Raw genomic sequence first — 25,670 nt, 5'->3', positions numbered from 1 at the left:
GGAAAACTCCTCCTCTGTTCTTTGACAGTCCCAAATTGAGCAAAGCCGGAGAAAGTCATGGCCGAAGAAGCCTGGGTAGGAGTGTTGAGGCTGAGTGTGCTGGTGTGGCCTTGACAGTTAAGAGAAATTGTCACACTGTAAACATCCCGGAGAGGTTGAGATTCAGGGAAGCAGGGGAGGAGAAGAGCGGGAGAATCAAGACATAACCCCCTAGAGCCAAGGAAAACAAATCGGCAAAACAATTCATTTTAACTACGTTGAAGCAAAGACTGAAGGAAAACAAAGAAAACAATGAGGGAACGCTTGTAAAGGAGAGATAGTAGAAAATACTGGCAACACAAAACAAAAGGGGAGGGGTAAAGGGGACAGACAAGGAATGACAGACAGAGAGAAAACTAAGAAAAGTGATGGGATTGTAGCTGTCATAACTCGTCATTCAGGCCAAGCTGATTTACAAACTAATCTGTTTCAGGATTTTCCTAATAGAATGTCTCGTCCCTAATTACCCAGAGCGGCTGAATGCAGGCAATGTCTGCACACTGTGTGCACGTGCATATGTGGGTACTTGTCATTAAACAATGGTAATCACTTTCTATTATTGTGAGAGCACTGCAGACTAAGCACTGTCCGCCTTTACACATCCCAGTGAGTTTTTATCATTTATTCTTCTCTTAATAAACTATTGTCAGAAGACGAACAATGAATAATTTATGCTATCATTATGATTGTTTAAGCCTCATTTTACCTTAGCCAGCTTCCATCCCTCCACTGCTTCCTCGCCATTGCTCCGTCCTTCAGCTTTAATCAACTCCTGGCTCCACCCCCTTAAACATCCATCAAACTCCCTTAGTTCATCCTCCAGGCGGGAAGTTAGACGGGCGTATTCCTCCTCCGAAGCTGCAGCAGCCGCAAGGGCCCCCTCCAGGCCATCTCTGGCTCTCAGAGCGGCCCCCTCCCACTGCTCCAGGGCGTGTGACAGCGCCCCCAGCTGTCGATCTATGGCTTCACAGCCACCTGCCGCCGTGTGCTCCGCTGTGGTGGCGGCGTTGCGACGAACCCGGCTGAGGCGTTCTCGGCCCTCCATGAGTCGACACTCCACACGCTCCTGGAGTGATACAAGAAATAAAGTTGCTACGGAAACAGTGGCTAAGGGATTTGAAATGCCTGGATGTGCAGTTAAATCTAGTTAAAGCTGCTCGTCTAGTGATTTATCTTGTCATCAATCTTTATCTTTATCTCTGATTCTTTGATTCCTTCCACTCATGGGTTGTTGCATCTCAGTACTCTATTACTAATTTCATCCCCTCCTTCTCCATCCCTTTCTGCTTCCATTCTGTAATCTTTATGGGAAGGTAGCACTTTTTAGACAGATCATTTGAGAAGCACTTAAAAATGATGAGCTACCAAACGCAGAAAAAAATAGCAGCTGAACATTTTACTGTGTGTCAGTAGACTGTTATGAAGATTAACCTTGTATCGTGTTTTATCGTCTGCTGAAAAGCTTTACACTATCACTCTGCAAACACACGTTGGTAATGTGATAATTAGGGCCCACGTGCAACATTGAAATGCAAATTAAAATTTATTCACATATTTTCTCGCCGCGGTAATAGAAGAGTTATTGAAAAGAGCATGGGTAATACTCATCTAATGTACCTTTAAAAAAAATAAACCAACAACAATAATCCCATCTATTGAAAGTAAATCGCACCATGAGAGATTGAGATATTTGCCTCTGATATGGGAAACAAGCTGGAAACCAATTCCAGTTCCCTGCATGATTTACTTTCCTTCATAGTGAGAATCCATTAAGATTAGGTGGGTTCAGATAAATCAGTAATCCGCTATCTTTGCCAAAGAATACAGGTATAAGACAACAACACACTTGGAGCCTTTGACACATATGAGTGGCATTAATTCAGTTAAATAGAAGTTAATATTGCTTGTAAAAAAACAAAAAAAGACTTAGAGACAAATCATTGTTGTGGAGTTCTCAAAAATCTTTACACTGTTATGAGAGCTGTACAAACTTCATCTGCTGACAAATAATGACTGGAAAAATAGCTCCAGGAAAGCTGTTACTTGGTAACCTGACATCTCCGATGGCTTGATAAACAGAACCAAATTATCTGGAAAGTACATCACAGAAACCATTTGAAAAAAGCATTGTGTTGACAAACAGTTGAATGCTCCAGAACAGCAAACTGTTGTCCTTCTTATGTAGCGGTGGTCACACTGATTGATGGATAAATTATTTGGTGCATTTGATTAGCAGAAGGTGGCTGCTATCTTAACCCTCTTATTTCCTACGTAAGATCTAAGGGAGGATTTAATCTGTCCACATGGTGTATTTTGGTGTTTAATGGCTTTATTGGGTTTCTGTTTGTAAATAACGTCTTATTGCTTTAATTAAACTATCATTGTACAAAAAGAAATACCTGCATGCATTCTATCTATGAATATCCCTGCCATCTGTCAAATGTGGGATAATGTTATCAGTCCACTAACTAATAAAGTTTTTCCTCTTTTCTTTTGATATGCAAAGTATGAGAAAGAGTCAACAAAAAAACAACTTAATGATGTATTAAATAGCCTTTCTTACCCTCACTTCTGACAGTTTCTTTTTGATGGAGACTGAGTCTCCTGATGCATCAGACCAATGCTGCAGCTCCTCCCCTGCAGTCATCAGCCAATCAGTGAGCTCCCGTACAGCCTCCAAGTAGTCCTGGTGCTCCAACACTACAGCCTGTGCCAAACGTACCCTCTCCTGCAAAATCAACAAAAAAATGTCTTGAAACTGTCAATGTCATTGAATAGATTAAACACGCTGATATAGAAAAGATTAGCCATGTTGAAAGAAGTTATTTTTAAGAGATGAAGTCACATTCTTTGTACCTCCACCAAAGCTGTGAGGTCATCAAACTGCACCTGCAGCTGGGTACGAGCACCATGGTTAAAGCTAGCGTCACCAGTTTTCTTGAAGAGTTCTCTGGCTTTTTCTTCGAGGCTGGAGAGTGCCATCTGGTGGTCTTCAAGGTCACCCAGCAGGGCTCTAAGCCTCTCCAGCTGGGAGGCTTTCTCTCTGGGTCCTGGCTGGGGTATGAGAGGAGCAATCATCTCTCGTTTGATAGCCTCCATCCAACCCTGCAGCTGGGCGGCGCTCTCAAGATATCCTCCCCACTGTGACACTGTCCACTCCAATCGGCTACAGAGAAGACAGCAGGTCAGCTTCTTCATTTATGACTCCCACATAATGAGGGTTATACAGTTTGAATTAAACTAAATTCATTTAGAATATTCACTATGAGAATAAGGTTCCTTTTAAGATGCTAAAGACCAGTCATCCATTTCAAATGTATGCATTAAACTCTCTTAGGAATAATAACCATATTGGTGTGGCATACATGCTGATCTGAATGGTTGACCATGACACGGTGCAAGAAATAGAAAATTGTCTGTGATACTAGCCAAGTGCCTTTATCCCCCTTTTATGAGGAGGTTCAAACACACAGATACAGGCCCGCCCATAATTTTCCCTGCCATCTGTTACCCATAAATGCCCCAGAATCACCAGGACTCACACACTCACATGCACATTCACCTCTCACCTGCCATCCAAAGCCCCCTGTTACCACAGCCCTCTTAATACACAAACACACCCCATATGTGACTCACTGTTTGCCATCCACCATTTAGTCCCTAATGAGATCAATTTTTTTTCGAGGAGGGGTCATAATTGCTCAATTAGACACACACACAAACCAGCCCACATGCATGCTGACGTGTGTGCACACATACACAACAGCGCAAAGACACATCAATCAGATTAGGAAAATGAAACATCATGTATTTAACTTAATGGTAATTAATAGCACCAACAGTTAATCTATTATAATGAACAAAATACATCCCTAGCCTCAGGATTTTTTTGTATGGCCTCAAATGACCGTTTTTGATTTAAAGGCCAAAACGTATTTGTTTGTTTGTCAATAACGCTTTATGCCATCGCAAAAACAACAAAAGGCCGGAATGCTTTTTTATGAATTAGGTTAATAACTCTACCAACTTGAAACTACATACATTATAGAGTATATGGATAATACCATCAGGTTACCTGTGGCAGCTCATGGCTGTAACAAGTAGTGTAGCCCATGCATCCTCAACTTCCTGTAGCTGAGAGCGGACCACTTCCTGTCCAGCAGCTCCATAGCAACGCAGGGCCAGCTCACCTTTGCCCATCGCCATATTCAACTTGACCTCCCCTTCTCCCTTCAAAAGCAGGATGTCCTGTGCAAACAGAACATTGTGTGTAGTAGACTTATGTACTATTCACGCTGGACTAAAATGACCCCTGGACCTGCAGTAACTCTAAAATTACACCCAGACATCTGTTTATAGTTCAGCGCATTTGAGGTTACAGGCATTTATCCCAGAAGTTATGTCAAGGTCTGGCATTTATTTACCTTTTATTTAACATTAACTTTGAATATTGAGTTAAAAGCATATGATTAGACACTTGACAGTTAGATTTCAGGGGCTACGCGTCTCATTTTGACAAGTGACAAAATCGGAAAATGGCAAGTTGCCATGGTAACAGTAACCAGAGCTTTCGCTAAAGCCTGAAGGTTTTGTGATGCCAGAGAGGCTCTGAGCTTTATGAAAGATAAAAAGTTTCTTACTGCCTGATGCAGCCACGCGTGAAATCATCTCATTGTCGCTCTTCTGCTGAGCTGGACTTCTTGTTTCATAAGTCTCCACGTGAAGCTTAATGCTGATTCATTTATGTATGTTTATCAAGTAAAAATATCAGATCATCCTGCTATATGTTGTGGATATAGGGTGAAGCTGTAATAAAATATCACACTATGTGCCACATGTGCCATAATTAGAACAGGAAAGAGGCAGAAAAGGTGACGAGAGGACAATATCTAAAAAAAACATTTCTGCTGCTCATCACTGAATTACTGACATGTGCTTTCAGATGAGATTAAAATGACCTCATGACATCAGTGTTTGCAGGGTAGGTAATTTGCGGTAGAATTTTTACTTCACAAATCACAGAATTGATGCATTCAGACTGGATTAAAATCACAGATGTCTTCTGTCATTTGATAAGATGGTCATCATTTGTCAAAAACTAATAACTGCAGGTCCTTAGATAATTTTAATCCACTGCAAAAGGATGAACGTTTCTAAACCACACAGCCCCTTCTTCTGTTCACTGGAACCACAGCACATTATAACAGACAAATATTGGAGGAAAAGTCCGCCAGTGTAAAAATCATCAAGTAAAAACTAAAATGCATGCTCAAAGATTACTTTACTAATCTTATCAAAATAATATTGAATAAAATAAATTACAGATACAGTATGTATGGTGTCTCACCTGCACTGTCTCCAGCCTCTGCTCTAGCTGTTCTTTGGTTCCCATCGTGCTATCTACTGTACCCAGTCGCTCCTGGATCTCCTCCAGCCAGACCCAAACTCCCTGGAGGATGTCTCCAAAGGCCTGACTCTCCTGGCAGCCTCGCAGCCTCTCCCTGGCTGCCTTCAACATGGCTTGATACTCCGTCTGGAGCTGGCCTGTCACTCTGACCTCTCCTCCTGACCCCCGGGCAGATTCAGACAGAGCCTGGGCCTCATGGCAGAGATGTTCAATAGTCTCCCTGAGAAAAGAAAACAGCATATCATTGCTCTGACAGCTGATGTTACAACATGTTCAACATCGGGCCCCAGACACCAGAGTATGCAAACCTTTTTGCCATCAGATCCTTATGGATGTTTTCCATTCTAACCAGCTCTTCTGTGATGTCTGGAGGGCCTTGTGGGCTCTCTGATCTGAGAACAGGCTCACTCTTGAGGCTGAGATTCATCTGCCTCATCCAGTCGGTTACATCCTCCACAGAATCATCAAAACTAGAAGAGAGAAAAAGGGTCATATCCCTGTTTGATAACATTTGCTTTTAAGACAATTCAAGAAGAAAGACTTACTTTTTCAGAAGGTCAATGGTCTCTTGCAAGTCTTGTTGGCTCTGAGAACAGACGTCAAGACAGTTTTTCCACTCTTTCTGACAGGCAGAAAGGTTCTCCTGGACCTGTGCTGCTCCGGCTCTGCTCAGGTGGAGCTGGAGGTTCTCGGCCTCCTCACAAATCTGAGAGAGACGCTTCTCACCCTCCGATATCTGCTCATCAGACCCCTGTGGTGGTCAAGAGGAACATCAACCACAACCAAAGGACTTATCAGAAATGGTAAGTGGTCTTGCATGTAGTGCTTGATACAAGGAAACATTTGCTATGATTAGAACACTAATAATAGCTAGTAATTTTAACTAATAATTAAATACAAACTAACTTTGGTCCAGCAAAGTAAGCTAACACGGTAAAAATATAAGCTGACCTAAAGAAGCATCTATTTTACTTTAATAACATTCACAGTAAGAACTATACATTAAAGTATGATATTTTAAAATACCTTTAGTCTTTGTAACTTGGCTCCAAGGACGGCGACATCGCCTGATTGGTTAAAACAGTCTTTCAGCTCCAACTTCACATCTGTGAGCCAGGACTTGAAATCTTGGACAAGCTCTGTTTCGAGGAACAAACAGAACAGAGGAGCTAAAAGCACACAAATCTTCTGTTTACATATTAATGAAACGTAATGTGTGTCAAATAAAACCAGATAACCAGAATTTAAAGTGAAGGGACAAAAAGGAGAAGAGCGTGTTGAGATTATGTTCGAGGGCAAATGGGAAGTGTGGGCGTGTCCATGTTATGCGTTGCGACGTTGCCTTGGCAACAAGCCCAAAGTGACTCCTAAGAGCAGGTGTGATGAGAGCAACATTATTCCCCGGGGCACAGGTGTGTTTTGAAGCAGAGAGTGCATCAGTGTGTTGATGGAGTGTGGGTTGTGGTGGGTGGAGCTGAGTGGGCTCTGGGGGAAAATGTCAGATAATCAACAGTAAATCTGTCACAGTGCTAACATAAATGAGTGACATTGGTTCTTGTAATTTTTCACTGTGTGATTGGATCATAATGAGAATTTAAGGTCTAGAGTTTAATTTCTCCTTGACAGGTCATAGTTTTTTTTTATGATAAAAAAACAACCTCTTTTCATACATAGAGTATCAAGAACACTCTTAAGGCTGCTTTTTGTGAGATTTTCACTTTAAAATAATAAAGAATAAACCACATGTATTTAAACATGTTACAAAAATAACTGTTTTGACATCTGCTGTTCTGAGAAAACAGCTACTGAAAATACTGTATGAATGTGCCAATCCAGTCCTAAACACAAGATTCTTCCCTTTTTGTTTTGTCTTCATGTTGAATGCTGAACAATTCACAGAATAAACAGCTGGTATCACTGTTTCTTCTATGGGTTCATTTTCAAACAAAATTCTCATGTTTTGCTTGTGAATACACCCCATTTCCTGCATGTGCTATGTTGACAAAAGTGGTTTGGAGAGCAGGTGGGTGACCAAGTCACTGTTAGGCGATGCAGTGTGTGACTCCAGTCAGGTTCCATAATAAATAAGACACGGACTCTGAGGGAAAACAGACAGCCCCACTACCACCAGCACATTCTCTAACCAAAAAAAAAACAACAAAACATGCGTGGAGTCAAAGGGAAGAAGTGATTGATAGAAGAAGCAAATAGGAACAAATTATGATGAAAAACTGTCAACAATTCTTCCAGACTGGGCAAGTAAATTACTGTAAGATTTACAGTGAAGTATTAATCCCAGTTGTTGTTGATGCCCATAACAGCATTGGTATTTCTAAATGTTGTGTTTGAAAACAGAACATGTTGCCCCTATTTGGAGTAGTGGGATTGCTACAAAACATGCCTTTGAGCTCCACAAAATTGAAGTGATCATGTATCTTACTGTTAAAGTGGAGCTGTAGTCCATCCTGCAGGGTGCCCCTGGTTTTTGCACAGCGTTGGGCAACAGCCTCCGTTCGCTTGGCAATGGAGGTGAGATCAGATGAAAGGCGTGATAATTCTTGAGAGGGATGTGATCTGCTCAGGGACGTCAGGGCCTCTCTCGCCGAGTCCATATCTGCCCTCTGTTGCTGAACAACACTCTGTAGGTCCTTTGATGGGAAAGAAAAAGACATTTAGTGCAACTACCATATGCTATATTCTAACCTATAGTCAGTAAAGGATGTACATAGTAGCGACATACCTTAACTGTACGGATGTCTTCAAGAGAACCAGCTTCAGTGAGGTCCGATAAGGAACCCTCAGCTACATCTAGCCGCTCTGTCATCTGAGACATGAGGTCCTCAAGCCGCTGCTTCTGGAAGTTGAAGTAGGTCAGAGTGTGTTTGGCCTGATTGAACACCTCCTGCGCGTGGAACATTTTCTTCCTTAGATCCGACTCCAGGACCTAGTTCAGTAAAAATCAGTCAACACTAGGAATGGGCGATATTTTACCGTTCACGATATACCGTCAAAAAAATTCTCCACGGTAAGAATTTGTCATCTAGTGGTAAAAACGATAAATTCCCGTTGATGACGGAAGGAAGGAAGAAATGAGCCAGAATGAAAGAAAGAAAGAAAGAAAGAAAGAAAGAAAGAAAGAAAGAAAGAAAGAAAGAAAGAAAGAAAGAAAGAAAGAAAGAAAGAAAGAAAGAAAGAAAGAAAGAGAAATGAGCCAGAAAGAAAGAAAGAAAGAAAGAAAGAAAGAAAGAAAGAAAGAAAGAAAGAAAGAAAGAAAGAAAGAAAGAAAGAAAGAAAGAAAGAAAGAAAGAAAGAAAGAAAGAAAGAAATTAGCCAGAAAGAAAGAGTAGTTTAGTAGCATTTAATATTCTTTTAGAGCAGTGTTTTGGAGGCTCCAAAGACTGAATGTGGTGATAGATTTATAGTTACAAAGGTGGAGTTGAAATGGTATTTTTTTATCGTCATTTTTATCGTTATCGGGATAAATGCCAGAAATTATCGTGATACATTTTTTAGTCCATACTGCCCATCCCTAGTCAACACAATTTTTACAACCAAAGGCATTCAGTCAGATGTGAAAATACAAACATTGCATAACTGAAGCTTCCTTCCAGGTGTATTCTTTTCCTTGTTCTTGTGCGACGGTGGAAACTAAAAACATACATAACTTCTCCATTTCAGTTCTCGGCAGTGTTCACCTGCATCTGTATTGGTGTTTCCTGTAGTTTGGCTCTCTGCTTCAGTTCTGCCACTCTCTCCTGCAGGACATCCAGCCACTGCTCCCTCTTTCCAACCTCAGCCTGTGGATTAAAACAATTACATTCACTACAACCTCACTAAATATCACAACCAGTTAGACCTACAGCCACCCAACCCGCTCCGACCTGAAAGGTAGCCAGTCGGGCTTCTGCCTGCTCCTTGTTCCCGAGACTGCTGATGGTGTCGCTGAGCTCAGTGATGGAGGCCACTGTCCACTGGTTGATGTCCTGGTCCATGGCCTTGAGGTCATCCCAGAGTGCAACACAGTAGCCAAGTCTCTCTGTGTTGGTTTGAATTTTTTCTGACACCTGAAAACACAGAGTAGCAGTCTGAGCACACAAATGTATACATCTAAATCAGCGAGAGAAGGAGAGTTTGTTTCCTTTGTATTCAGCTGTCTTTCTGTCTCTCTTTAACAAGGGATTGTGTGCTTTGCTGGCAAGCTGAAGAAAATTGGGGCATAATTAGTTTGACAGATGTGAGAGTGAGAAGTGAGGGGGGGGGAAAGAAAGCAAAAACCTGTCTAGACATGTTTGTTTTTTCTGCCTCATCTGTGACAGCTGAGCAGACAACAACATGCTAAAAGAGGAGAAAATGCATTGAATGAAAAATGGAAAAAGCAGAGAAATAGCGCTAAAATAAAAATGGTTTAAGTGTGTGGCTGACATAATTGATCGTTTTTACATACAGTCACAGTAAACAGCGCAACAGAAATATCTACACTTTTATTTACCGTATTAACATATTTAAACTCCACACCTGGGAATTTTGGGAAATTTTCTATATTTCAATGTATCAAATTCGGGATTCTTTTACCCTACCGTTTGTGTATGTGCATGTATCTGCATACTGTATGTGGCAAAACTCACAAAATTTATTTTTTATTTATTTTTTATGTGACCAGGCCACTGAAGAATGTCGGTATATAATATTGTATTGTCTGAATAAAACAGCTATTTTCAGCCTTTTGTCAAGACATGTTCACTGAAGCAGGTGCGTGGCACAGCGTGTGGTATGAGGCACCGCTCACCCCCAGCCACTCGTCTCTGAGAGCCTCCATGTCTTTCTGGATGCAGCTCATGTCGGAGTGAGGAACCTTGTCCAGCTCTCTCTGCAGCTCCTCCACCATGGTGATAAGCTGGTCCATCTCCTCCTGCTTTTCACTGAGCTCAGCTCGGACGGCCTCGTGCTGTATCCAGAGAAAGGAAGGTGAAATGATAGAAAGCCACCACCAGAGGGAGAGATGCAGCATAAAGTGGAATATTAAGATCCACTGGAGTTTTTGTTTTAACTCACTTACTAATGTGACAAAAACTGGACATGGAAATCGCCACCAAACACTAAAAGCAAAGAAGCTGAGCTTTGATAGACACAGTTTCCAAATGGATTAATACAATTCTGCCTTTTAACCTAAATCTAAAAAATAGTCACATCATATTTTCTTGTAAACTGAAAAGATGTTTTGGATATAGATGTATTTAAAAGAAAGAAAAACATCCATCATTGATGATATCATCAGAGAACTTTCCGAAGCTATATAAGTAGTATTTCAACTTGTCATAATCGTAAAAGTCCCAGGTAACAATGACCCTGTTTTCCATCAAATGTTCTCATCCATGTGAGAAAACGTGCACCAAACACTAAGATCCAGAACGTAAAAGAACATTTTACAGTTAAAACAACTCTCGCTCTATTATTACACTATAAGGATTGTACATTTTCGTTAGGGCCCAAAACAACACAATCGAAGCAGCGTTGAGTAAGAACTGAATATTTACAGCAAAAGTGTAATTAAAGGATAAATGGATAAATTATTTAGGTTTACTTTGGGCAGTAAACCTAAATAATTTGCAAGTTTGAGTCTCTGACAGGACTAATAATTATCATTCCAGTAAAGGGATTGTGTGAAATTATATTGTGAGGGTAACTAAGACAAACCAAAGTCATTTTATTTGTATGTGTACAAAAAGTGGACTGTTTGTGCAAGCAACTCTTTTCGGCTGCCTCCACCTTGTTATAAGTTTGTACAAATTGGCAACCAAATCTTTGCACAAACGTATGTAAAGAAACTTAAAAGGAGGAGTTTGTGAACCCTGCCTTTATGGGACTAAAAACAGAATATTAAGCATTTATGATAGAATTGGCAAGTGGTAAAAACATTATGGGTGCAGGGTGTGGTTTTGGCTCAGCTGTAGGCGGAGCTCTTCAGCAGCGGCTCAGGTGATTGCAGCTGCAGAAAGTGGACCAGCTGTTTTCATTCAGCTGATTAACATCTGTACCATTTATACAGTGAGGTCTGAGGAGGGTGGACCAGAACCAGCTATGTTGGTGCATCCAAGAAATAAAAGAATATATGTACAATAACTTATTTATGTCAACTCGGGTGTCCTGTGTTGCTTGAGAGCTCTTACTAGCTGGATCTCATCAAATACATAAAGTGACTAAAAGGTCATTTTAAACAGAAATACTCTTAATTGCCCTGTTGACTATAAAAATTGTTTCAGAAATGAATGACAGCTGCCAATTTTGTTTATGATAAGATAATGTAAAATGTACTAACTTGTGTGAAGGTACTTTTGGCCTCCTGAGCGTTATGGTTATGGTCGGGCAGATTGTGAGCAACAGCCTGAGCGTTTTCCATAACAGTGGTGAGAGCTGACTTCTGGTGGAAAAACAAACGCAGAAGATCGACCAGAGCTCCACTCTGCTCCTCACTGCAAGTGAAGAGAAGATAAAAGGTGAATGTGTTTACATGTTAAATGGCAATGGGTTAATATAAAATCCTAAAACTGGCTGAAAAAAAAAAGAAGTCAAAATTGCTCTTCGATATCCCCAGGTCTTACCTATTAGTTATCAGTGTCTTTAGAGTCTCCCAGGCTGTCTTCACCAGCGTCACCTCCCGGAGAGCTTCTCCTGCCAGCTCACTGTCTCTCTGGGCCAACTGGTTTCCTTTCTCCTCCAACCATTGCTGGGAGTGCTGCAGTGACTGGAGCTCATCCTCCAGCTGGACAAAGAAACGCAGCCTGGAAGAAAACCGATCCAGAAAAAAACAATGGGGATCACTAGCCTGATTCCAACATAATACATCTCATTTTTTTGGAAATCAAAGTTACATGGAATATTTTCATCTGGGTCTGGCTTCAGTAACACACATTTTGGAATAGTTTGGCTCCAAGTAGATCAAAATCTCACATGATGTATTTAACTACAATTCAGGCTCATACTTTCAGATATATTAAAGGATTTAAACAACTGCTGCGAAAATGACTCACAAAATGACTCAATAACTTGAATACGAAGAAGATACATGAGGAGTTGTCAAGATGAGTCAAGGAACAGTCCTGCTTTTGACATGTGTATTAAGTTATACATTTGCTTTTGCTTTGCACCTGGTGAAAACCCTTGTTTGGCTCTGAAAAGTTATTCTCCAGACGCAGTGGTTAACTAGTAAAAAAGACTGAAAGTCTCTCTTAAATGTTTTATCTAATCACATAATCAGGTTAATGTAGATTTTTTTTTAAATTATTATTAATATGACAGATTTAGTCAATCTGGTGCTAAAAGCTTCCTAAAAGGTTTGTTGGTTGAAGGTGTCTCTATTAAAATGTACATACCTGGTCTGGAACGCCTGTACAGAGCACTCTCTGGACCCCTCCTGTCTGGCATCAGCCTCCAGTTTCTTCAAATTCTTCATCACCTCCTCCTTTCTCTCTCTGAAGGAGCACCATAAAGCCCCTAAAGCATCTGCTTCACTTTGTCTCCATCCAACCCCCCTCTGGACCTCCTCCAGAGCCATTGTGAGGGCCACTGCCTGTCCTCTGCAAGATGTTCTTCCATGTACATGACTGACATCGTCAGGTCCATACAGGTGCAGGTGTGCTTTACTTAGCTGTCCATCTAACCCCACGGCTTCAGCCTCAAGTCGGGCCACATCTTTAGCCACTTCGACAATTCCACGGTGCAGTTCCTCAGCTTTGGAGTGGTCCCAGCTCCCCCTGCCCTCCACCGCTTCACGAAGGCGGCATACGGCCTCGGTTGCCATCTCATGCTTCTCAAGGAAAGACTTCAACTCAGAGAGGCACTCTTTACGGACAAGCAGGAGACGCTGGGATTCACAGAGGGGTTGTAAGCAGTCCTCCCTCCAGCCTTGAAGCTGCTGTTGAGCCTCGGGAGTGGAACAACCAAGCAGGGACGACACTCTGTGATGAAGAGTCTCTCTCAGCAGTGTGTCTTCTTGCAGCTGTGCCTCATGTTCCTTCAGCAACATAGTTCAATTAGACACATTTGTAGCAGTAATCAATATAAATGTCCTGACCTTAACTGCACTCATATAAAAAAACACTTTTAAAAGACATCACTGTTGACTTCAAATGATTGATTTCTCACCTTTAATTTAGTAACTGCCGCCTCAAGGTCGGAAATATCCACATAAGAAGAGCTTCTCAAGCTAGACAGGAAGTTTTCACTTCTTTGCGTTACAGTTAGTAGAGTCTTATCAAACTGCTCCAACTGCTCCAAATGCAACTGCAGGAGCTTACACCTAAAGAGAGGCCGGAAAACGAGGATGAGGGCAATTGATGCTTTGTTGATATATATTTAAACGAAATACACACCAAGGGATGAATGCTGTTTTTGTTTTCGAAGAAATGTGATGGAATTGAAATGACAATAAATTAGAAAATTTAAAAAACACCTTTGTGATATGCTGATTTTCATAAAAGCGCATCTCTCCTGAAGTTGAGTGAGGTCATCACTGAGCTCTTGCATACGAGCTTCAGGTGCACAGGGATACAGACAAAGCCTGAGGTTCACAAGACCCTGGAGGAGAGCCTCATAAGACTCAGTCTCTCCCAGCATTTCCTGAAAATGGTAATGAATATAAAACAATTATGCAACTCAATACTGAATAAAAGATAGTTTTGGAGAGATATAATGAATACTGCAATGGCTTTACCTGCACAATTTGTAGTTCATTCCTAAGTTTCACTTTATCTGCAGACAGCAGCTCAGCGTCTGGGCAGCACACGGATTCACACCTGTCCAGCCAACTTTTCATGGATGAATTCTCCTTTTCATATCTGTGGATGTAAGAAGTAAGAGAGTCTTTGAAGTCTTTACACACAACATACACACGGACAGACACTATGATGTCGACTGTGTGTTATTTATTTTTTTTCATTTGACCATGGCTTAGTATCAACAATGGGGTCATAATGGAGCAACCATATCTCCTCGGAGCACCCAGAGCTGAAAGTAATCCCTCATATATATGACTGCAGGGGAGAGGATGAGGTTGACCACAGAGAAACACACAACCACACGTACAAGAGTAAACACGCAGGAACCCAGCAGAAGTGTAAGAAAATAATTGTAACAATGCTCTCTTATGTAGAATCATGCAATGCATTAACACTTTGAAAAGCTACCCTATGGCTGGATAATTAGTTTCTCTTCATAAATAAGCATGAATCACTCTGGTGAAAATCTATCGTATGACAATAAACTGATTTTATAAAAAAAAGGAAATGGAATAGAAAAGGAACAGCTGGCAGGAAGATTGACAGATTGTTTTGAAGACACATTCTATGTCCCAATGAGATGAGAGAATGATTAAGAGATTATAAAAACAATACCAGCATGCAGATGAAGATTCGGAGCACATGCAGAATAAAAGCGGGGATGTTAATATTTTCTACAATCAGAAAAAACTGTCTGAAGGAACCAAAGCGATCACTAAACAAATGAAGGGGAAGAAGGGAGTAAATTAAAACCATCAACATACATTTACTTTGAAATCTTTCAGACTTATATTTCTTGTGCATGTATATTTCAAATGCTTGTCTGGTTTTTATAAATACATCTCTTAAGTATTTGACGGGCACATAAAATGGTGCACAGGATAAAAATCACATTGGGGCTAAACACACATTTTGATACAATGAGCAACAGTTGAGGAAGAGTGGTTTCAGCAACCACACCCTGGGTGGGGTTGGAGAAAGGGCCTTTCTGTGTGGAGTTTGCATGTTCTCCCTGTGTTCCCTTGGGTAGCTAATGTGAGCTACCCTCACAAAAACATGCAGCAGTCCTGAGCTATACATGCCCCCTCTGGTCAACCGGGGTGCCAGATGGGGTGGGGAGGATCCGGCCAGAATAACGTGATCCTTCCACGCGCTACGTCCGGCCGGAGAAACCCCACCCTGTCTGGTGAAAAGAAGCGGCCTGCTCACTCCTCAGGTTAAGGAGGAGACTTGAGCTCAGTGCAGGGCCCTCCCGGGGTTGGTAGAGGGAGCAATGCCCAGGACTGACTTAGGTAGGAGCACTGGCTGATAAAATGGGAAAAAAATCGGGATAAAAATATATTAAAAAAAAAAAGTGACTGCTGTTTATTTACCTAACTTTCAACCAAACGCCACCAATGGCAAGGCAAAATTGGGGCAAATTACGCAAAAAACACAATTTCCCACGGATAAAGAACTTCCTTTTACATATGCTGTGGTTAAATTCTCAAGTGGCCAAATTTTTCATTGAAATGGGGATCATTTACAGTACCTTTGCCACAGAGCTAATAGGCTCTCTAATGTGGATTGCTTTTCTGTAGCCTTTCCTGTTAACTGTCTCTGTTGCATCTGGAGGTCAGCCGCCTCCTCTTCCAGCTGGCTGCCCTCTGCAAGCCTCTTAGTGGCCGAACACAGTGCCATCAGTCCGGGCTTCAGCTGCTCGACACTCTGGCAGAGCTCCTGGAGTAAAAGAAAATATATATTTATTAAGTCCACAATAGTTAATGAGTCAATCTTTGAACACAGATCATAATGAAAGAATGGAACTATCACAAATACTGAAATGAAAAACAATAGTAATTTGTTATTTTTATCTATGTTTGCAACTTTTTTTTCTTACAATGTGGTCCTGGAGGATTTTGTAGGTCTCTGATGACGATGAGCAAAATGTGATTGGACAGTCCAGTTTTTCTTTAAGATCACTCATCGTTTTCTTGAGCTGATAAAAACAAACATACTAGTAAATATGGCTTTAAAACAACAGTTATATAGGTTTCATTACATTACTGTATGTGAAGCTGCAAACCTGTTCAAGGTTATCATTGCATCGCTGCCTGTAGGAGGCATTCTGGTTGAGGTGAACGCCAAGCTGCTCTACTCTCCCCATTAGCTCATCATGCCATCGCCTTGCGTGGATAAGTTGGGCACGAATACGTCCGCCCTCTCCAGGGGTCACAAACCTGGACAGGGCCTCACAATCAAGCTCCATGTGAGCTAAAGCTGCCCTTCTCTCCTCCAAACGGTCCCTTATCATCTAAAGCAAAATTACATGAGAAAGGGATGATTACACATAAACAGATATAAAAAAATTACTGGTGAAAAAAATTTAATTGAGTCCAAACCAGCTATGAAAAGTCCCATTTATGCAGATATGTGCTCAACATATCAAATAGCAGCTCAAGCTATTTTAAAATCCTGCTGCACTTGTTTATTTTTTGGGGGAGGAATGTCTGAAATCTGGAAAACTTAGATTGCATTGAATCAATAAAAGTGTGACTGATTTGTTTTCCATATTTTTGCCTTTGCTGCACTACAATTTCTCCTCAGGGTTAGAATAAATTTTCATCTTATTTTAAGTGTATTTTAATTAAATTGAGGTCGTAACAGTTCTGTAACAAGGTCAGGCAGCTACTTTTAAAAATATGTGAATGATGCATATTCATTTATGAAATTAAGAAGATTATTGATGCACAAAAATTATTGCAGTGCACCCCCTCCAGAAAAAACAACAAAAAAAAAACAAAAACAACAACAAATAGAATAAAAAAAGGAACTGCATACGTCTACAGCTCTGATGTGTTTATCTAAAGGATCGGTGGAGGAAATGGTGCTGAGAGCCTCCAGCTCCTGCTCTTTCTCATTGATTGACAGAGAGAAAGCCTCTGATTCACGACTGAAACGCTCCCATCGCAAGCAAATCCTCTCCAGCTGGACAACACTGGAAGACACAAGATTTGGCAACAGCTCATTGTTGTAATGCAAGGCACAGAGAAAGACCACACATTTATTCATGAGGCAGAAATGGAAGGTCAAAGACCAGACAGACACCATATGTCAGGGAAATATAATCTTGCTCCGTTTATACGGACTCAGGACCAAAGATTCTGTTGACACACTTGCTTTTTTAAGAAATAAATTGGACATTTTTTTCATGTCTTTGTGTCTATCAGCATATTTTCTGTTGGTGTCTGAAGTTGAGCACGTCCACACACATGAATACACACGTAAAAATACATGCAAATTAATATAAGTAAAAAAAGGCAGTGATAAGGGAAATGAAAGCCTGGGAGGAGAATGGTACATACTTTTCTTTTAGGTGTCTTTCAAGTTGTGCGACTGCTTCTCTGGTGGACTGGGCCTGTTGGAGAAGAAGACCCTGATTCTTTGGACCAAGCTGAATATCTGCTGCCTTCTCCAACAGCATATCTGCTCGTACAGAGTACTCCTCAAACTCTATGAAAAGCTCCTGTTGAATAAAAAAAAAAAGAAATGTAATGCAAAGATGTGCAAATCCCAAAGTACAGTATGTACAGTGCATGTACATAAGCGCGTACAGTACAGTATGGCAAAACACATTCCACGTATACGTGCCTTGTTATTCTCCAGTTCTTTTCTCAAGCTGTCCAAGCTGTTGAAAATCAGTTCTTTGTGCAGTTCATTGTTAGCATTGCTGATGAACCTCCAAACCATTTCTCTCTCCGTCTCAAATTCTTGCCAAGAGCCCAAAGTTGCCTTGAGGTGATGAATAAATGAGACTAAAATTACTACATCTTCTAAACTACACATCGAGCTTACTCAGAGGCTTGTCTGAAAAGAATGACAAACATAAAATCTGATATTTATTGATAACGTTGAAGATTGTTGATCAGTATTCAAGAACTGCCCATGCAGAAGGAACTTAAAGGAGCATGAGGCTCCTTTAAGAAATGAGACTCTCTAGCGCCACCCTTCACCATGACGGCCTTTGGGGGTACTGCAGCCAACAGTGAAGCCGGTGTGAGTACCAGATTGTATCGGGCTGAAATATTTTCCCCGGAAGTGTGCATTTGTTCCCCGCGATGGTATTTTTTTGCCATGTTAAGCTAGGAAGGTAGTTTTTCACCATGTCTTCACATTCAAAACGTCTTTTTTGGCAATTGCGGATTAATCAGTGAGCGCTTAGTTGACGTTACATTTTTTTAATTATATTTATATAATGTATTATGACTATTTTGCTTAGACATTTACAGATTCAACAATGAGAACATATAGAGACATACACTTCTGTAAAGTCAGAAGCAGCAGATCATAGTGGAGGTAAAAGGGAGAAGAAACATATAACTGCTGTTCACGACACGACCTTCTTTCAATGACTTCACTCTCTCTCTCGGCTGCTGTAGTCACTCTGTTCCTGGTCTTTTCACGCAAACGGTCAAAAGCCAATCACAAGACGGAACGTCATCACGTCATCACGTACGGGAGACCTCCAATAAAAAAAAGCAGGTGGGAAAAAAAAGCACCGACACCGGCACGGGAGAACGGGGAAAACGCGCATGCAGCGTCATGTGGCGTCACATCCGCAGCCCAGCGCGGGAAATTCCGGCCCGAATTGCAGCACATTTTGCAGCACACAGCCTGTTCAAGGCAACGGAGAGATACGCTAGAGGGCTCATTCTTTTTGGTTTGGAACGCTTCATCTGACATTATTACTAGAAAACTTAAAACGTATACGAATTTTTTTCATAAATTCTGCCTCAATCCGGCCTCAAGCTCCTTTAAGGGGAGTAAATAAATAACAAATAGTGTGAGTTTAAAAACAACCATTGATCAATCAATGACCATGGCAGGAGTGTGTATAATCAATGCAAACATTAGCACACGGTCACTATAAAGATCTTGTTGCTGTCTACCTGCAGGTTGTGCTCCTTGGCCCCTGCTTTGCAGTCAGCTTGGCTGAAAGCTCCCTCTAGCTCACGTAGAGACTGACGGAGCATCTCACCCGACTGCAACTGGCGGCAGTGAGACACCAGGAGCTCGGCCTCTCTCCTGTTAGCATGCAGCTGTTTTAGGTGTTGCTATCATAAACACAAACCAGAAAACAACATGTCACATGATCCTTTTCTAACACTTTTTTAAGCTTAAGATTTTGTTTCTTCTTCAGTGTATGACAGCGGAGTTGTTATTGTTCCTCTGCACTGCACACACCTGGTGAATAAGATAAAGCTGTTTGGCCTCCTCCAGGCTCTCAGCATTCAGTATCCTGAGCGACTGCTCCTCAGCCTCTTTCTGGGCCCTCAAAACCTGCTCCAGAGTGCCATGGACTTCATCCCTCAGCTCCCCATAGTGGAACACAGCAGATCCCTCTTCACTCACCTGTGGCAGAGAAGCAAAAGATCAGATTATGTTGAAGAATCCCTATAGAAAGAAAATATTGAATCCTTAAAATATCTTCAAATACCTGGCAGAGTGAAGATAAGAGCGCCCGCAGGTCAGTTGAAAGTTTGGTCAGAGCCGCTCTCTGTCTCTGGACTTCAAGTTCAGAGCTAACCTCAGACAGGCCAGCGAGGCGACTCTTTAGCCACAGAAGGCTCTCTTCACGAGTGTCCACTGCCTGCTGCAGTGCCTGGAATAGATGCAAACACAAAAACATTGAAGGCATTAGACCAGAGTCAGAGTCATTTTTATTGTCCCTCGAGGGGAAATTCATTTAGCAGTATGGGATAACAGTCATCATACGAAGACAGATATACCAATAAGAACAATTAAAACATTAAAACATGACATAGTAACCATAATAAATGAGTAAAAGCAAAAGTGCTTCCAGCATTGCAGGCAGAAAAAATGTATTAAAAATATAAAAATGTATGTGAGTTGATCATTTTAACAGCGGTTGGTATAAAGGAAAATTTACACCTATTGCTATTGGCCTTGGGAAGCCTATAGCGCCGCCCAGAAGGGAGCCTCATCTTTGTGCCGACAGAACAAAATACAATGTGTTTGCTCACCTGAACAGCAGCATCAACTTGCTCCTGATGATGGGAATTCATTGCCATTTCTTTCAAGAGCAACACTTGCCTTCTCTGAGATGAGAGCCAGTCAGTAAGCTCGCAGAACCTGGAAAATGAAAGAAAAAAAGGTATTCTTTCTTACAGCAGTCTGGCGTACTGTAACATCAGAATGGCTTTCTTTAATTCAATTCAATTTTATTTATATAGCATATATTTCAACACAAGTTGTCTCTGCGCTTTAACCATCTGTACCTCTCATTCCATTCTTTCCATTTGTCAGGGTGCTGCTCCAGTTTCAGGTGAATGATTTTTATTTGTTCTGTAACCTCTTCTACAGCCTTTCTGGTTGAGTCAAGCTTTTGATAAGCCAGGTCATTGTCAGGCAACTTATGACACAGATCCTCCATGTTTCTAATCCTCTTCTCACACAAAGTCAGAGGTTTGCGTTCCTTGAAGAAAGTCTGAAAAAGAAAATTCATCTTAAATAACTTTGTCCTTCTTTCGCTGTTCATATAATCTGTGTCCAACACAATCCAAGGCTCACTCTGTGCTCTTTGATCACTCGCTCGCTGGTGCATGTGCCTGACAGGGCTTGCAGCTCTCTGTCCAGCTCTGCTTTGCAGTCTTGGAGTATCACAGCCACTCGATTTCTCTCCACTTCCACTTTCAAGCGAAGAAGGTGAGATGGGACCTCACCTTGGAGGTCCTGAACAAAAAACAAACACACATAAAGAGCTTAAGAAACATGGCGGCTTTGATGTAATACTGGGTCTGTCAGAGACAAAACAGTTACCATAGTGACTGTAGGTAAAGACGTAGATGGTTTCATTTTAATCTAACTAGTACATTAAGTGGAGACAGGCAGGGCAGGACTCCTTCAAAGCCAAAAGATTTACTGGTTAACTTAATTTTGTATTGGCTAATGCCCCTACAGAGATGGACAGTAATTAGTGAGATTGTTAGAGCATTATGACCCCTGACCTTCCAGTGTTTGTGCAGCCTACGGACAGTTTCCTGCAGCCCCTGTTGCTCCTCTTGAGGCAAGATGTCTGTCAGCTCATCACACGCTTTCAAGAACACACTCAGCACTCGCTGGTCCAGCTGGCCAAAGAAATCCTGCATCAAAAAAGAGGAAAACCAAAATCAGGCACTCAGTTCAATAAAGTTCTATTTTGTAAGAACAGACTAAAAGGATTAAAACCAAACCACAAGGCACCCCCTTCCGCTAAAATATTTATGAAGTAATGGCATTGGTTCTGTAGATTAGCTGTAGCTTTCACATGTTTGCGTTAATAACAACAAGGGTTAGAAGTTTTGATCTTACAGTGTGTTTCTTCAGTAAATCTTCTGCGTCTCCAGTCTCTCTCAGGCAGTCATGTGCTTTCTTCAGTACTTTCTCCAGCTCATGTCGTGATTCCTCAAACCTCCTCCTCAGGCTGTTGTTGGCCTCTTCCTGCCTCCTCCACTCCCCAACCTCTTTCAGCAATGTCTGAGAGGATGGAGGGTAGGTAGATGTGATTGTATTGGGTCTCTTTGGTAATACAGTGTAATTATATCATACGACTTGATATGTTTTACCACAAGCAAATCAATAATGAGAGATGTGAACAAGTCTAATTAGCAGTAACACCCCGGGTGATTTAATTTTCCATTTACATTTTCATTCAATATTTACACATCTACATGTGGCATTCTGGTATGTTTATAGGCATATTATAACGATAATGCTAACCTGTGATGATCCTTGTATTTCTGCAACTCTCTTTTGCAGCAAGGACAGGTCAAAGTTTCCCAGAATCTTACTGTTGCTGACACTCCTCTGCAGGGTTTGGTGGTTCCGCTCGATCACCGACAGACATCTTTTGCAACTTTGCTGCTGGTTTAGCAGATCCTGAGGCAATTGGAGAAGCATTAACATGCTATGATTAACCAACAGACCCCTTCCCATGAGAATTTTCTCGACAAAACCACATGAAGAAGCAAAGGATGAAAATGCAGGTTGGATGCAAAATGCAGGTTTTAATCTAACACCTCAAAACTCCAGTGATTATGGAAAAAGTCAATTTTAGAGCTGGTATTTGGTATTCACATTCCAGACAACTGGGATTTCAGCCATGCTAGGTGACTGAAAGGTGAATGAGGTGACTTTCTTTTCCATTTTCAAATGTTGTTGTTCTATGAGGTGTTTTTTGAATCTTTGTCCTTGAGACCCCTGCAAGTTTAGCTGTTTAGTTATTTATATGCCTACACCTCCTTTAAGAAAAAGCGTCATTTTCAGGCTTCTGCAGAGCCAGATGATGGTGAACACATTTATTTAACTCAGCAGTATGGGAGCAGAACCAAGACTTCAAATTGCTATTTTAAGGTTATATAAGCAACAATGGCTCTTATTTTTACAGGATTGCAAACTAATGAAAACACATTTTGCACATTTATTGCATTATAGTCATTTCCCAATATTTAACACATTGTAACTTTAACACATCCTTGGGTTAGGAGGGAGCATACGCTTCAAAAAGATGACAATAAAAATGTCTTAGTGGAAAGATGATGCGATTTGTTTGTGTGTGTGTTGTGTGTGTCTATGAGAGCATATGCCAAAAAAAACCCATTAAGAAAAAATGTGGTTAGGAAAATTGTTTTTGACCAAGTTACAAATACATCTTGATTGTGTCATACTATTTACAGCATATCATATTTCTTTTTCTCACTACCCACGTACATAGGTATAGGCATGTACAAAATGTAGTAGTTCCTTTTTTAAACCTTTGTCTTTGTGTAAGAAAACAAAATCATCCACTCTAAGTCTTAGTATTAGCCAAATAGAACCTAATACAACACAAAATGTTTTTTTTTCCCACTGTACCATTATTTATCTAACAAGAATTTCAAGACAGTTATCAATCTCCCCAGGGATGGATATCCCAGCAAGTCTATCCCCCGGGCGGACTTTACAATACTCAGAGGATTACAAAGAAAAAAAAACACACAAATGAATCCCACACCCTACAGGCGTCACTGAAAATAATAAAGGTTAAAGTCCATAAGAACAAAACTAGAACAAGAATAAACGAGTGCAGCTTTCTGGAAAGGCTGCTGAGGGAAAGCCTCTTATATCTTAAAAGAACATGAAAGCACAACTGAGGTTCACAAAACTCCAAAACACAAGACGTCAAGAGTAATGTCCCATGGACTGATGAGACCAGAGTCGAGTTGTTTTATATTTACTGTATTTATATGTATATACTGTATATATATCATCATATATCATTTTATAGCCACTTGGCCATGGCACTTTACAGTCACTGAATCAACCACTAACTTAAATTAGTCAAAACACACCTGTAAATATACCTCAGGGTGTCTAAAAAATAAAAGAAGCAAGGCTTTGGAGCGGCCTGGTTAATGTTCAGACTTCCACTTGAAGGAAGTGCTGTGTTGGGGCTTTGAGAGAGCTGTGCATAAGCTAATTCCAACAAATAATAATGAATCAGAGGCAAAAAGTAAAGAAGAATATGACAAAATTCCTCCACAACATACATAAGGAAAGTTTTTTTGTTTTGGCTTCAATATTTTTTTTCTTACATTCTTCTTGCACATAAAAAAAAAAGCTGCATGTTTTGGTTTGTCTCAGGTTGTATTGGTCAAATACTAAGACTCACTATTATCAGATGATTTTTACTGTTTCACAGATCCAAAACACACAGAAAAACAGGATTAGGTTTACACGACTGTATTTCTAGAAGTGTAAATATTTTATCAACCACAGTTAATTGAATAAATGAACAGAGACTTTTAACACTTCTCTGGCTTAATCAAAATGCTGTATATAAAACATACCTTTCATCGTGAACATTTAAATGACTTAATCTAATATCTTCTGCATGATTGTCTATTTACTAAAAGTAATACACTTCTAAGAAAAGTGAACTGTTATTTAATTAGTTCATGTTAATTCTATCTTACCTGCCACTTAAGCTTTTGCTGGGCAGGTGCCTGCGAACCTGGATCCCTCACAGCAGAAAGGATGCGACTTGCCCGCTCCAGAGCCTGGCAAAAAGTACTGATGTGTTTCTCCATCTCCTCTAGTAGTGGCAGAAGGACGTGACACTCCCTCACCAGGGAGGGGCACCGCTCTCTCACCTGCAATTACAATACTCCTTAAACAACCATAAAGCTATGTGACAAAAATACAGAATACATGCAAAATTATTGTTAAAGGAGCTTGAGGCCGGATTGAGGCAGAATTTATGAAAAAAATTCGTATACGTTTTAAGTTTTCTAGTAATAATGTCAGATGAAGCGTTCCAAACCCAAAAGAATTATCCCTCTAGTGTATCTCTCCTTTGCCTTGAACAGGCTGTGTGCTGCAAAATGTGCTGCAATTCGGTCCCGAATTTCCCGCGCTGGGCGGTGGATGTGACGTCACATGACGCTGCATGTGCGTTCTCCCCGTTCTCCCGTGCCGGCTTCACTGTTGGCTGCAGTACCCCCAACGGCCGTCGTGGTGGAGGGTGGCGCTAGAGAGTCTCATTTCTTAAAAGGAGCCTCAAGCTCCTTTAAGTAAATGGGTGTTGCTCTAAAAATAATAATACATACATGCTGTATGTAGTCTGCTCTTAATGTTTCTACATGAATCTCACCTTACTAAGCTGACTTTTGCCTGATGTCATAGTCACCATGACCCTAGTTGCCTCATCCTGTGGTGCATCCTTGGCAAGAAGCTGAGCACTGCGGGCAGCCAACTTGTATTGTGTCTCCATGGCAACAACCTTTTGCTTGGTATTCTGAGGTAAGATGAGCAAGCACAGGGTCATCTTAGATCTAGGAAATGGCTTTTAAGTCCAAATGTTAGCAAAACAGTGATGTAATAAGTGCATTAAAGTGCAGGTTGTGATCCTTTTGAATAGATTTGAAATTTGATAAAAGTTGGGTTAATGTTAAATATCTAACCTTTCTTAGAAGTTTAATACTTTTAGGAAGTTGGGAAACAAACAGAGACACTCCAATGCTAACACCCAACACAATTGTAGAAATCACTACCGTGTCAGTGTGACAACAGCACTTAATGTGTGTAATTCGCTCCACATGTTTTAAGTTGCATTCGGTTTATTCTGACCTTTACATGAAAAAGACAATCAGACAATGAGATTTCCTTTGCATTTGTGTTATTCTGACCTTTACATGAAAAAAGACGATCAGACAATGAGATTTCCTCACCTCCACATCCTGTAGGAAGGATTTGACACTGACAAAGGACACCTGGACAGGAGCATTTAACTTTGCTTCTGCCGTGTCGAGTAGCTCTTTCAGGGTCCACACAGCCTTCAGGTGGTCTTTTCTCCACTTCTCCAACTCATCCGAGTGGGCATACTAGAGCAGAAAAAAAGCATAATATACAGTTTTGGCATCAATTCTACTGTA

The 25,670-nt window shown here is 40.9% G+C and overlaps 1 protein-coding gene across 1 annotated transcript in view; it reads right to left on the bottom strand.

Annotated features, from left to right (window-relative positions):
• The window catches only part of syne1a (spectrin repeat containing, nuclear envelope 1a), a 135,460-nt gene that overhangs the window by 88,351 nt on the left and 21,439 nt on the right, over window positions 1-25,670 (bottom strand). Inside the window, exons 18-54 of the mRNA XM_061707319.1 lie at window positions 25,467-25,619; window positions 24,890-25,033; window positions 24,213-24,389; window positions 21,979-22,137; window positions 21,571-21,735; window positions 21,228-21,362; window positions 20,791-20,952; window positions 20,499-20,707; window positions 20,244-20,352; window positions 19,697-19,861; window positions 19,444-19,611; window positions 19,149-19,313; window positions 17,851-17,991; window positions 17,565-17,725; window positions 17,041-17,197; window positions 16,286-16,513; window positions 16,100-16,198; window positions 15,752-15,939; window positions 14,157-14,280; window positions 13,896-14,062; window positions 13,589-13,742; window positions 12,817-13,457; window positions 12,046-12,225; window positions 11,763-11,916; window positions 10,233-10,391; window positions 9,328-9,510; window positions 9,142-9,243; window positions 8,187-8,390; window positions 7,887-8,094; window positions 6,473-6,585; window positions 5,992-6,197; window positions 5,755-5,916; window positions 5,387-5,666; window positions 4,115-4,287; window positions 2,896-3,205; window positions 2,603-2,767; window positions 746-1,105 (exon numbers count right to left, since the gene is read on the bottom strand). Of these exons, the coding sequence (XP_061563303.1) occupies window positions 746-1,105; window positions 2,603-2,767; window positions 2,896-3,205; window positions 4,115-4,287; window positions 5,387-5,666; window positions 5,755-5,916; window positions 5,992-6,197; window positions 6,473-6,585; window positions 7,887-8,094; window positions 8,187-8,390; window positions 9,142-9,243; window positions 9,328-9,510; window positions 10,233-10,391; window positions 11,763-11,916; window positions 12,046-12,225; window positions 12,817-13,457; window positions 13,589-13,742; window positions 13,896-14,062; window positions 14,157-14,280; window positions 15,752-15,939; window positions 16,100-16,198; window positions 16,286-16,513; window positions 17,041-17,197; window positions 17,565-17,725; window positions 17,851-17,991; window positions 19,149-19,313; window positions 19,444-19,611; window positions 19,697-19,861; window positions 20,244-20,352; window positions 20,499-20,707; window positions 20,791-20,952; window positions 21,228-21,362; window positions 21,571-21,735; window positions 21,979-22,137; window positions 24,213-24,389; window positions 24,890-25,033; window positions 25,467-25,619 (6,930 nt within the window). The remainder of the gene's footprint in view (window positions 1-745; window positions 1,106-2,602; window positions 2,768-2,895; window positions 3,206-4,114; window positions 4,288-5,386; window positions 5,667-5,754; window positions 5,917-5,991; window positions 6,198-6,472; window positions 6,586-7,886; window positions 8,095-8,186; window positions 8,391-9,141; window positions 9,244-9,327; window positions 9,511-10,232; window positions 10,392-11,762; window positions 11,917-12,045; window positions 12,226-12,816; window positions 13,458-13,588; window positions 13,743-13,895; window positions 14,063-14,156; window positions 14,281-15,751; window positions 15,940-16,099; window positions 16,199-16,285; window positions 16,514-17,040; window positions 17,198-17,564; window positions 17,726-17,850; window positions 17,992-19,148; window positions 19,314-19,443; window positions 19,612-19,696; window positions 19,862-20,243; window positions 20,353-20,498; window positions 20,708-20,790; window positions 20,953-21,227; window positions 21,363-21,570; window positions 21,736-21,978; window positions 22,138-24,212; window positions 24,390-24,889; window positions 25,034-25,466; window positions 25,620-25,670) is intronic.

The sequence above is a fragment of the Cololabis saira genome, chromosome 18, assembly GCF_033807715.1.
Source record: "Cololabis saira isolate AMF1-May2022 chromosome 18, fColSai1.1, whole genome shotgun sequence".
Taxonomy (NCBI): Eukaryota; Metazoa; Chordata; class Actinopteri; order Beloniformes; family Belonidae; genus Cololabis; species Cololabis saira.
This window is presented reverse-complemented; position numbering and strand designations above follow the sequence as displayed.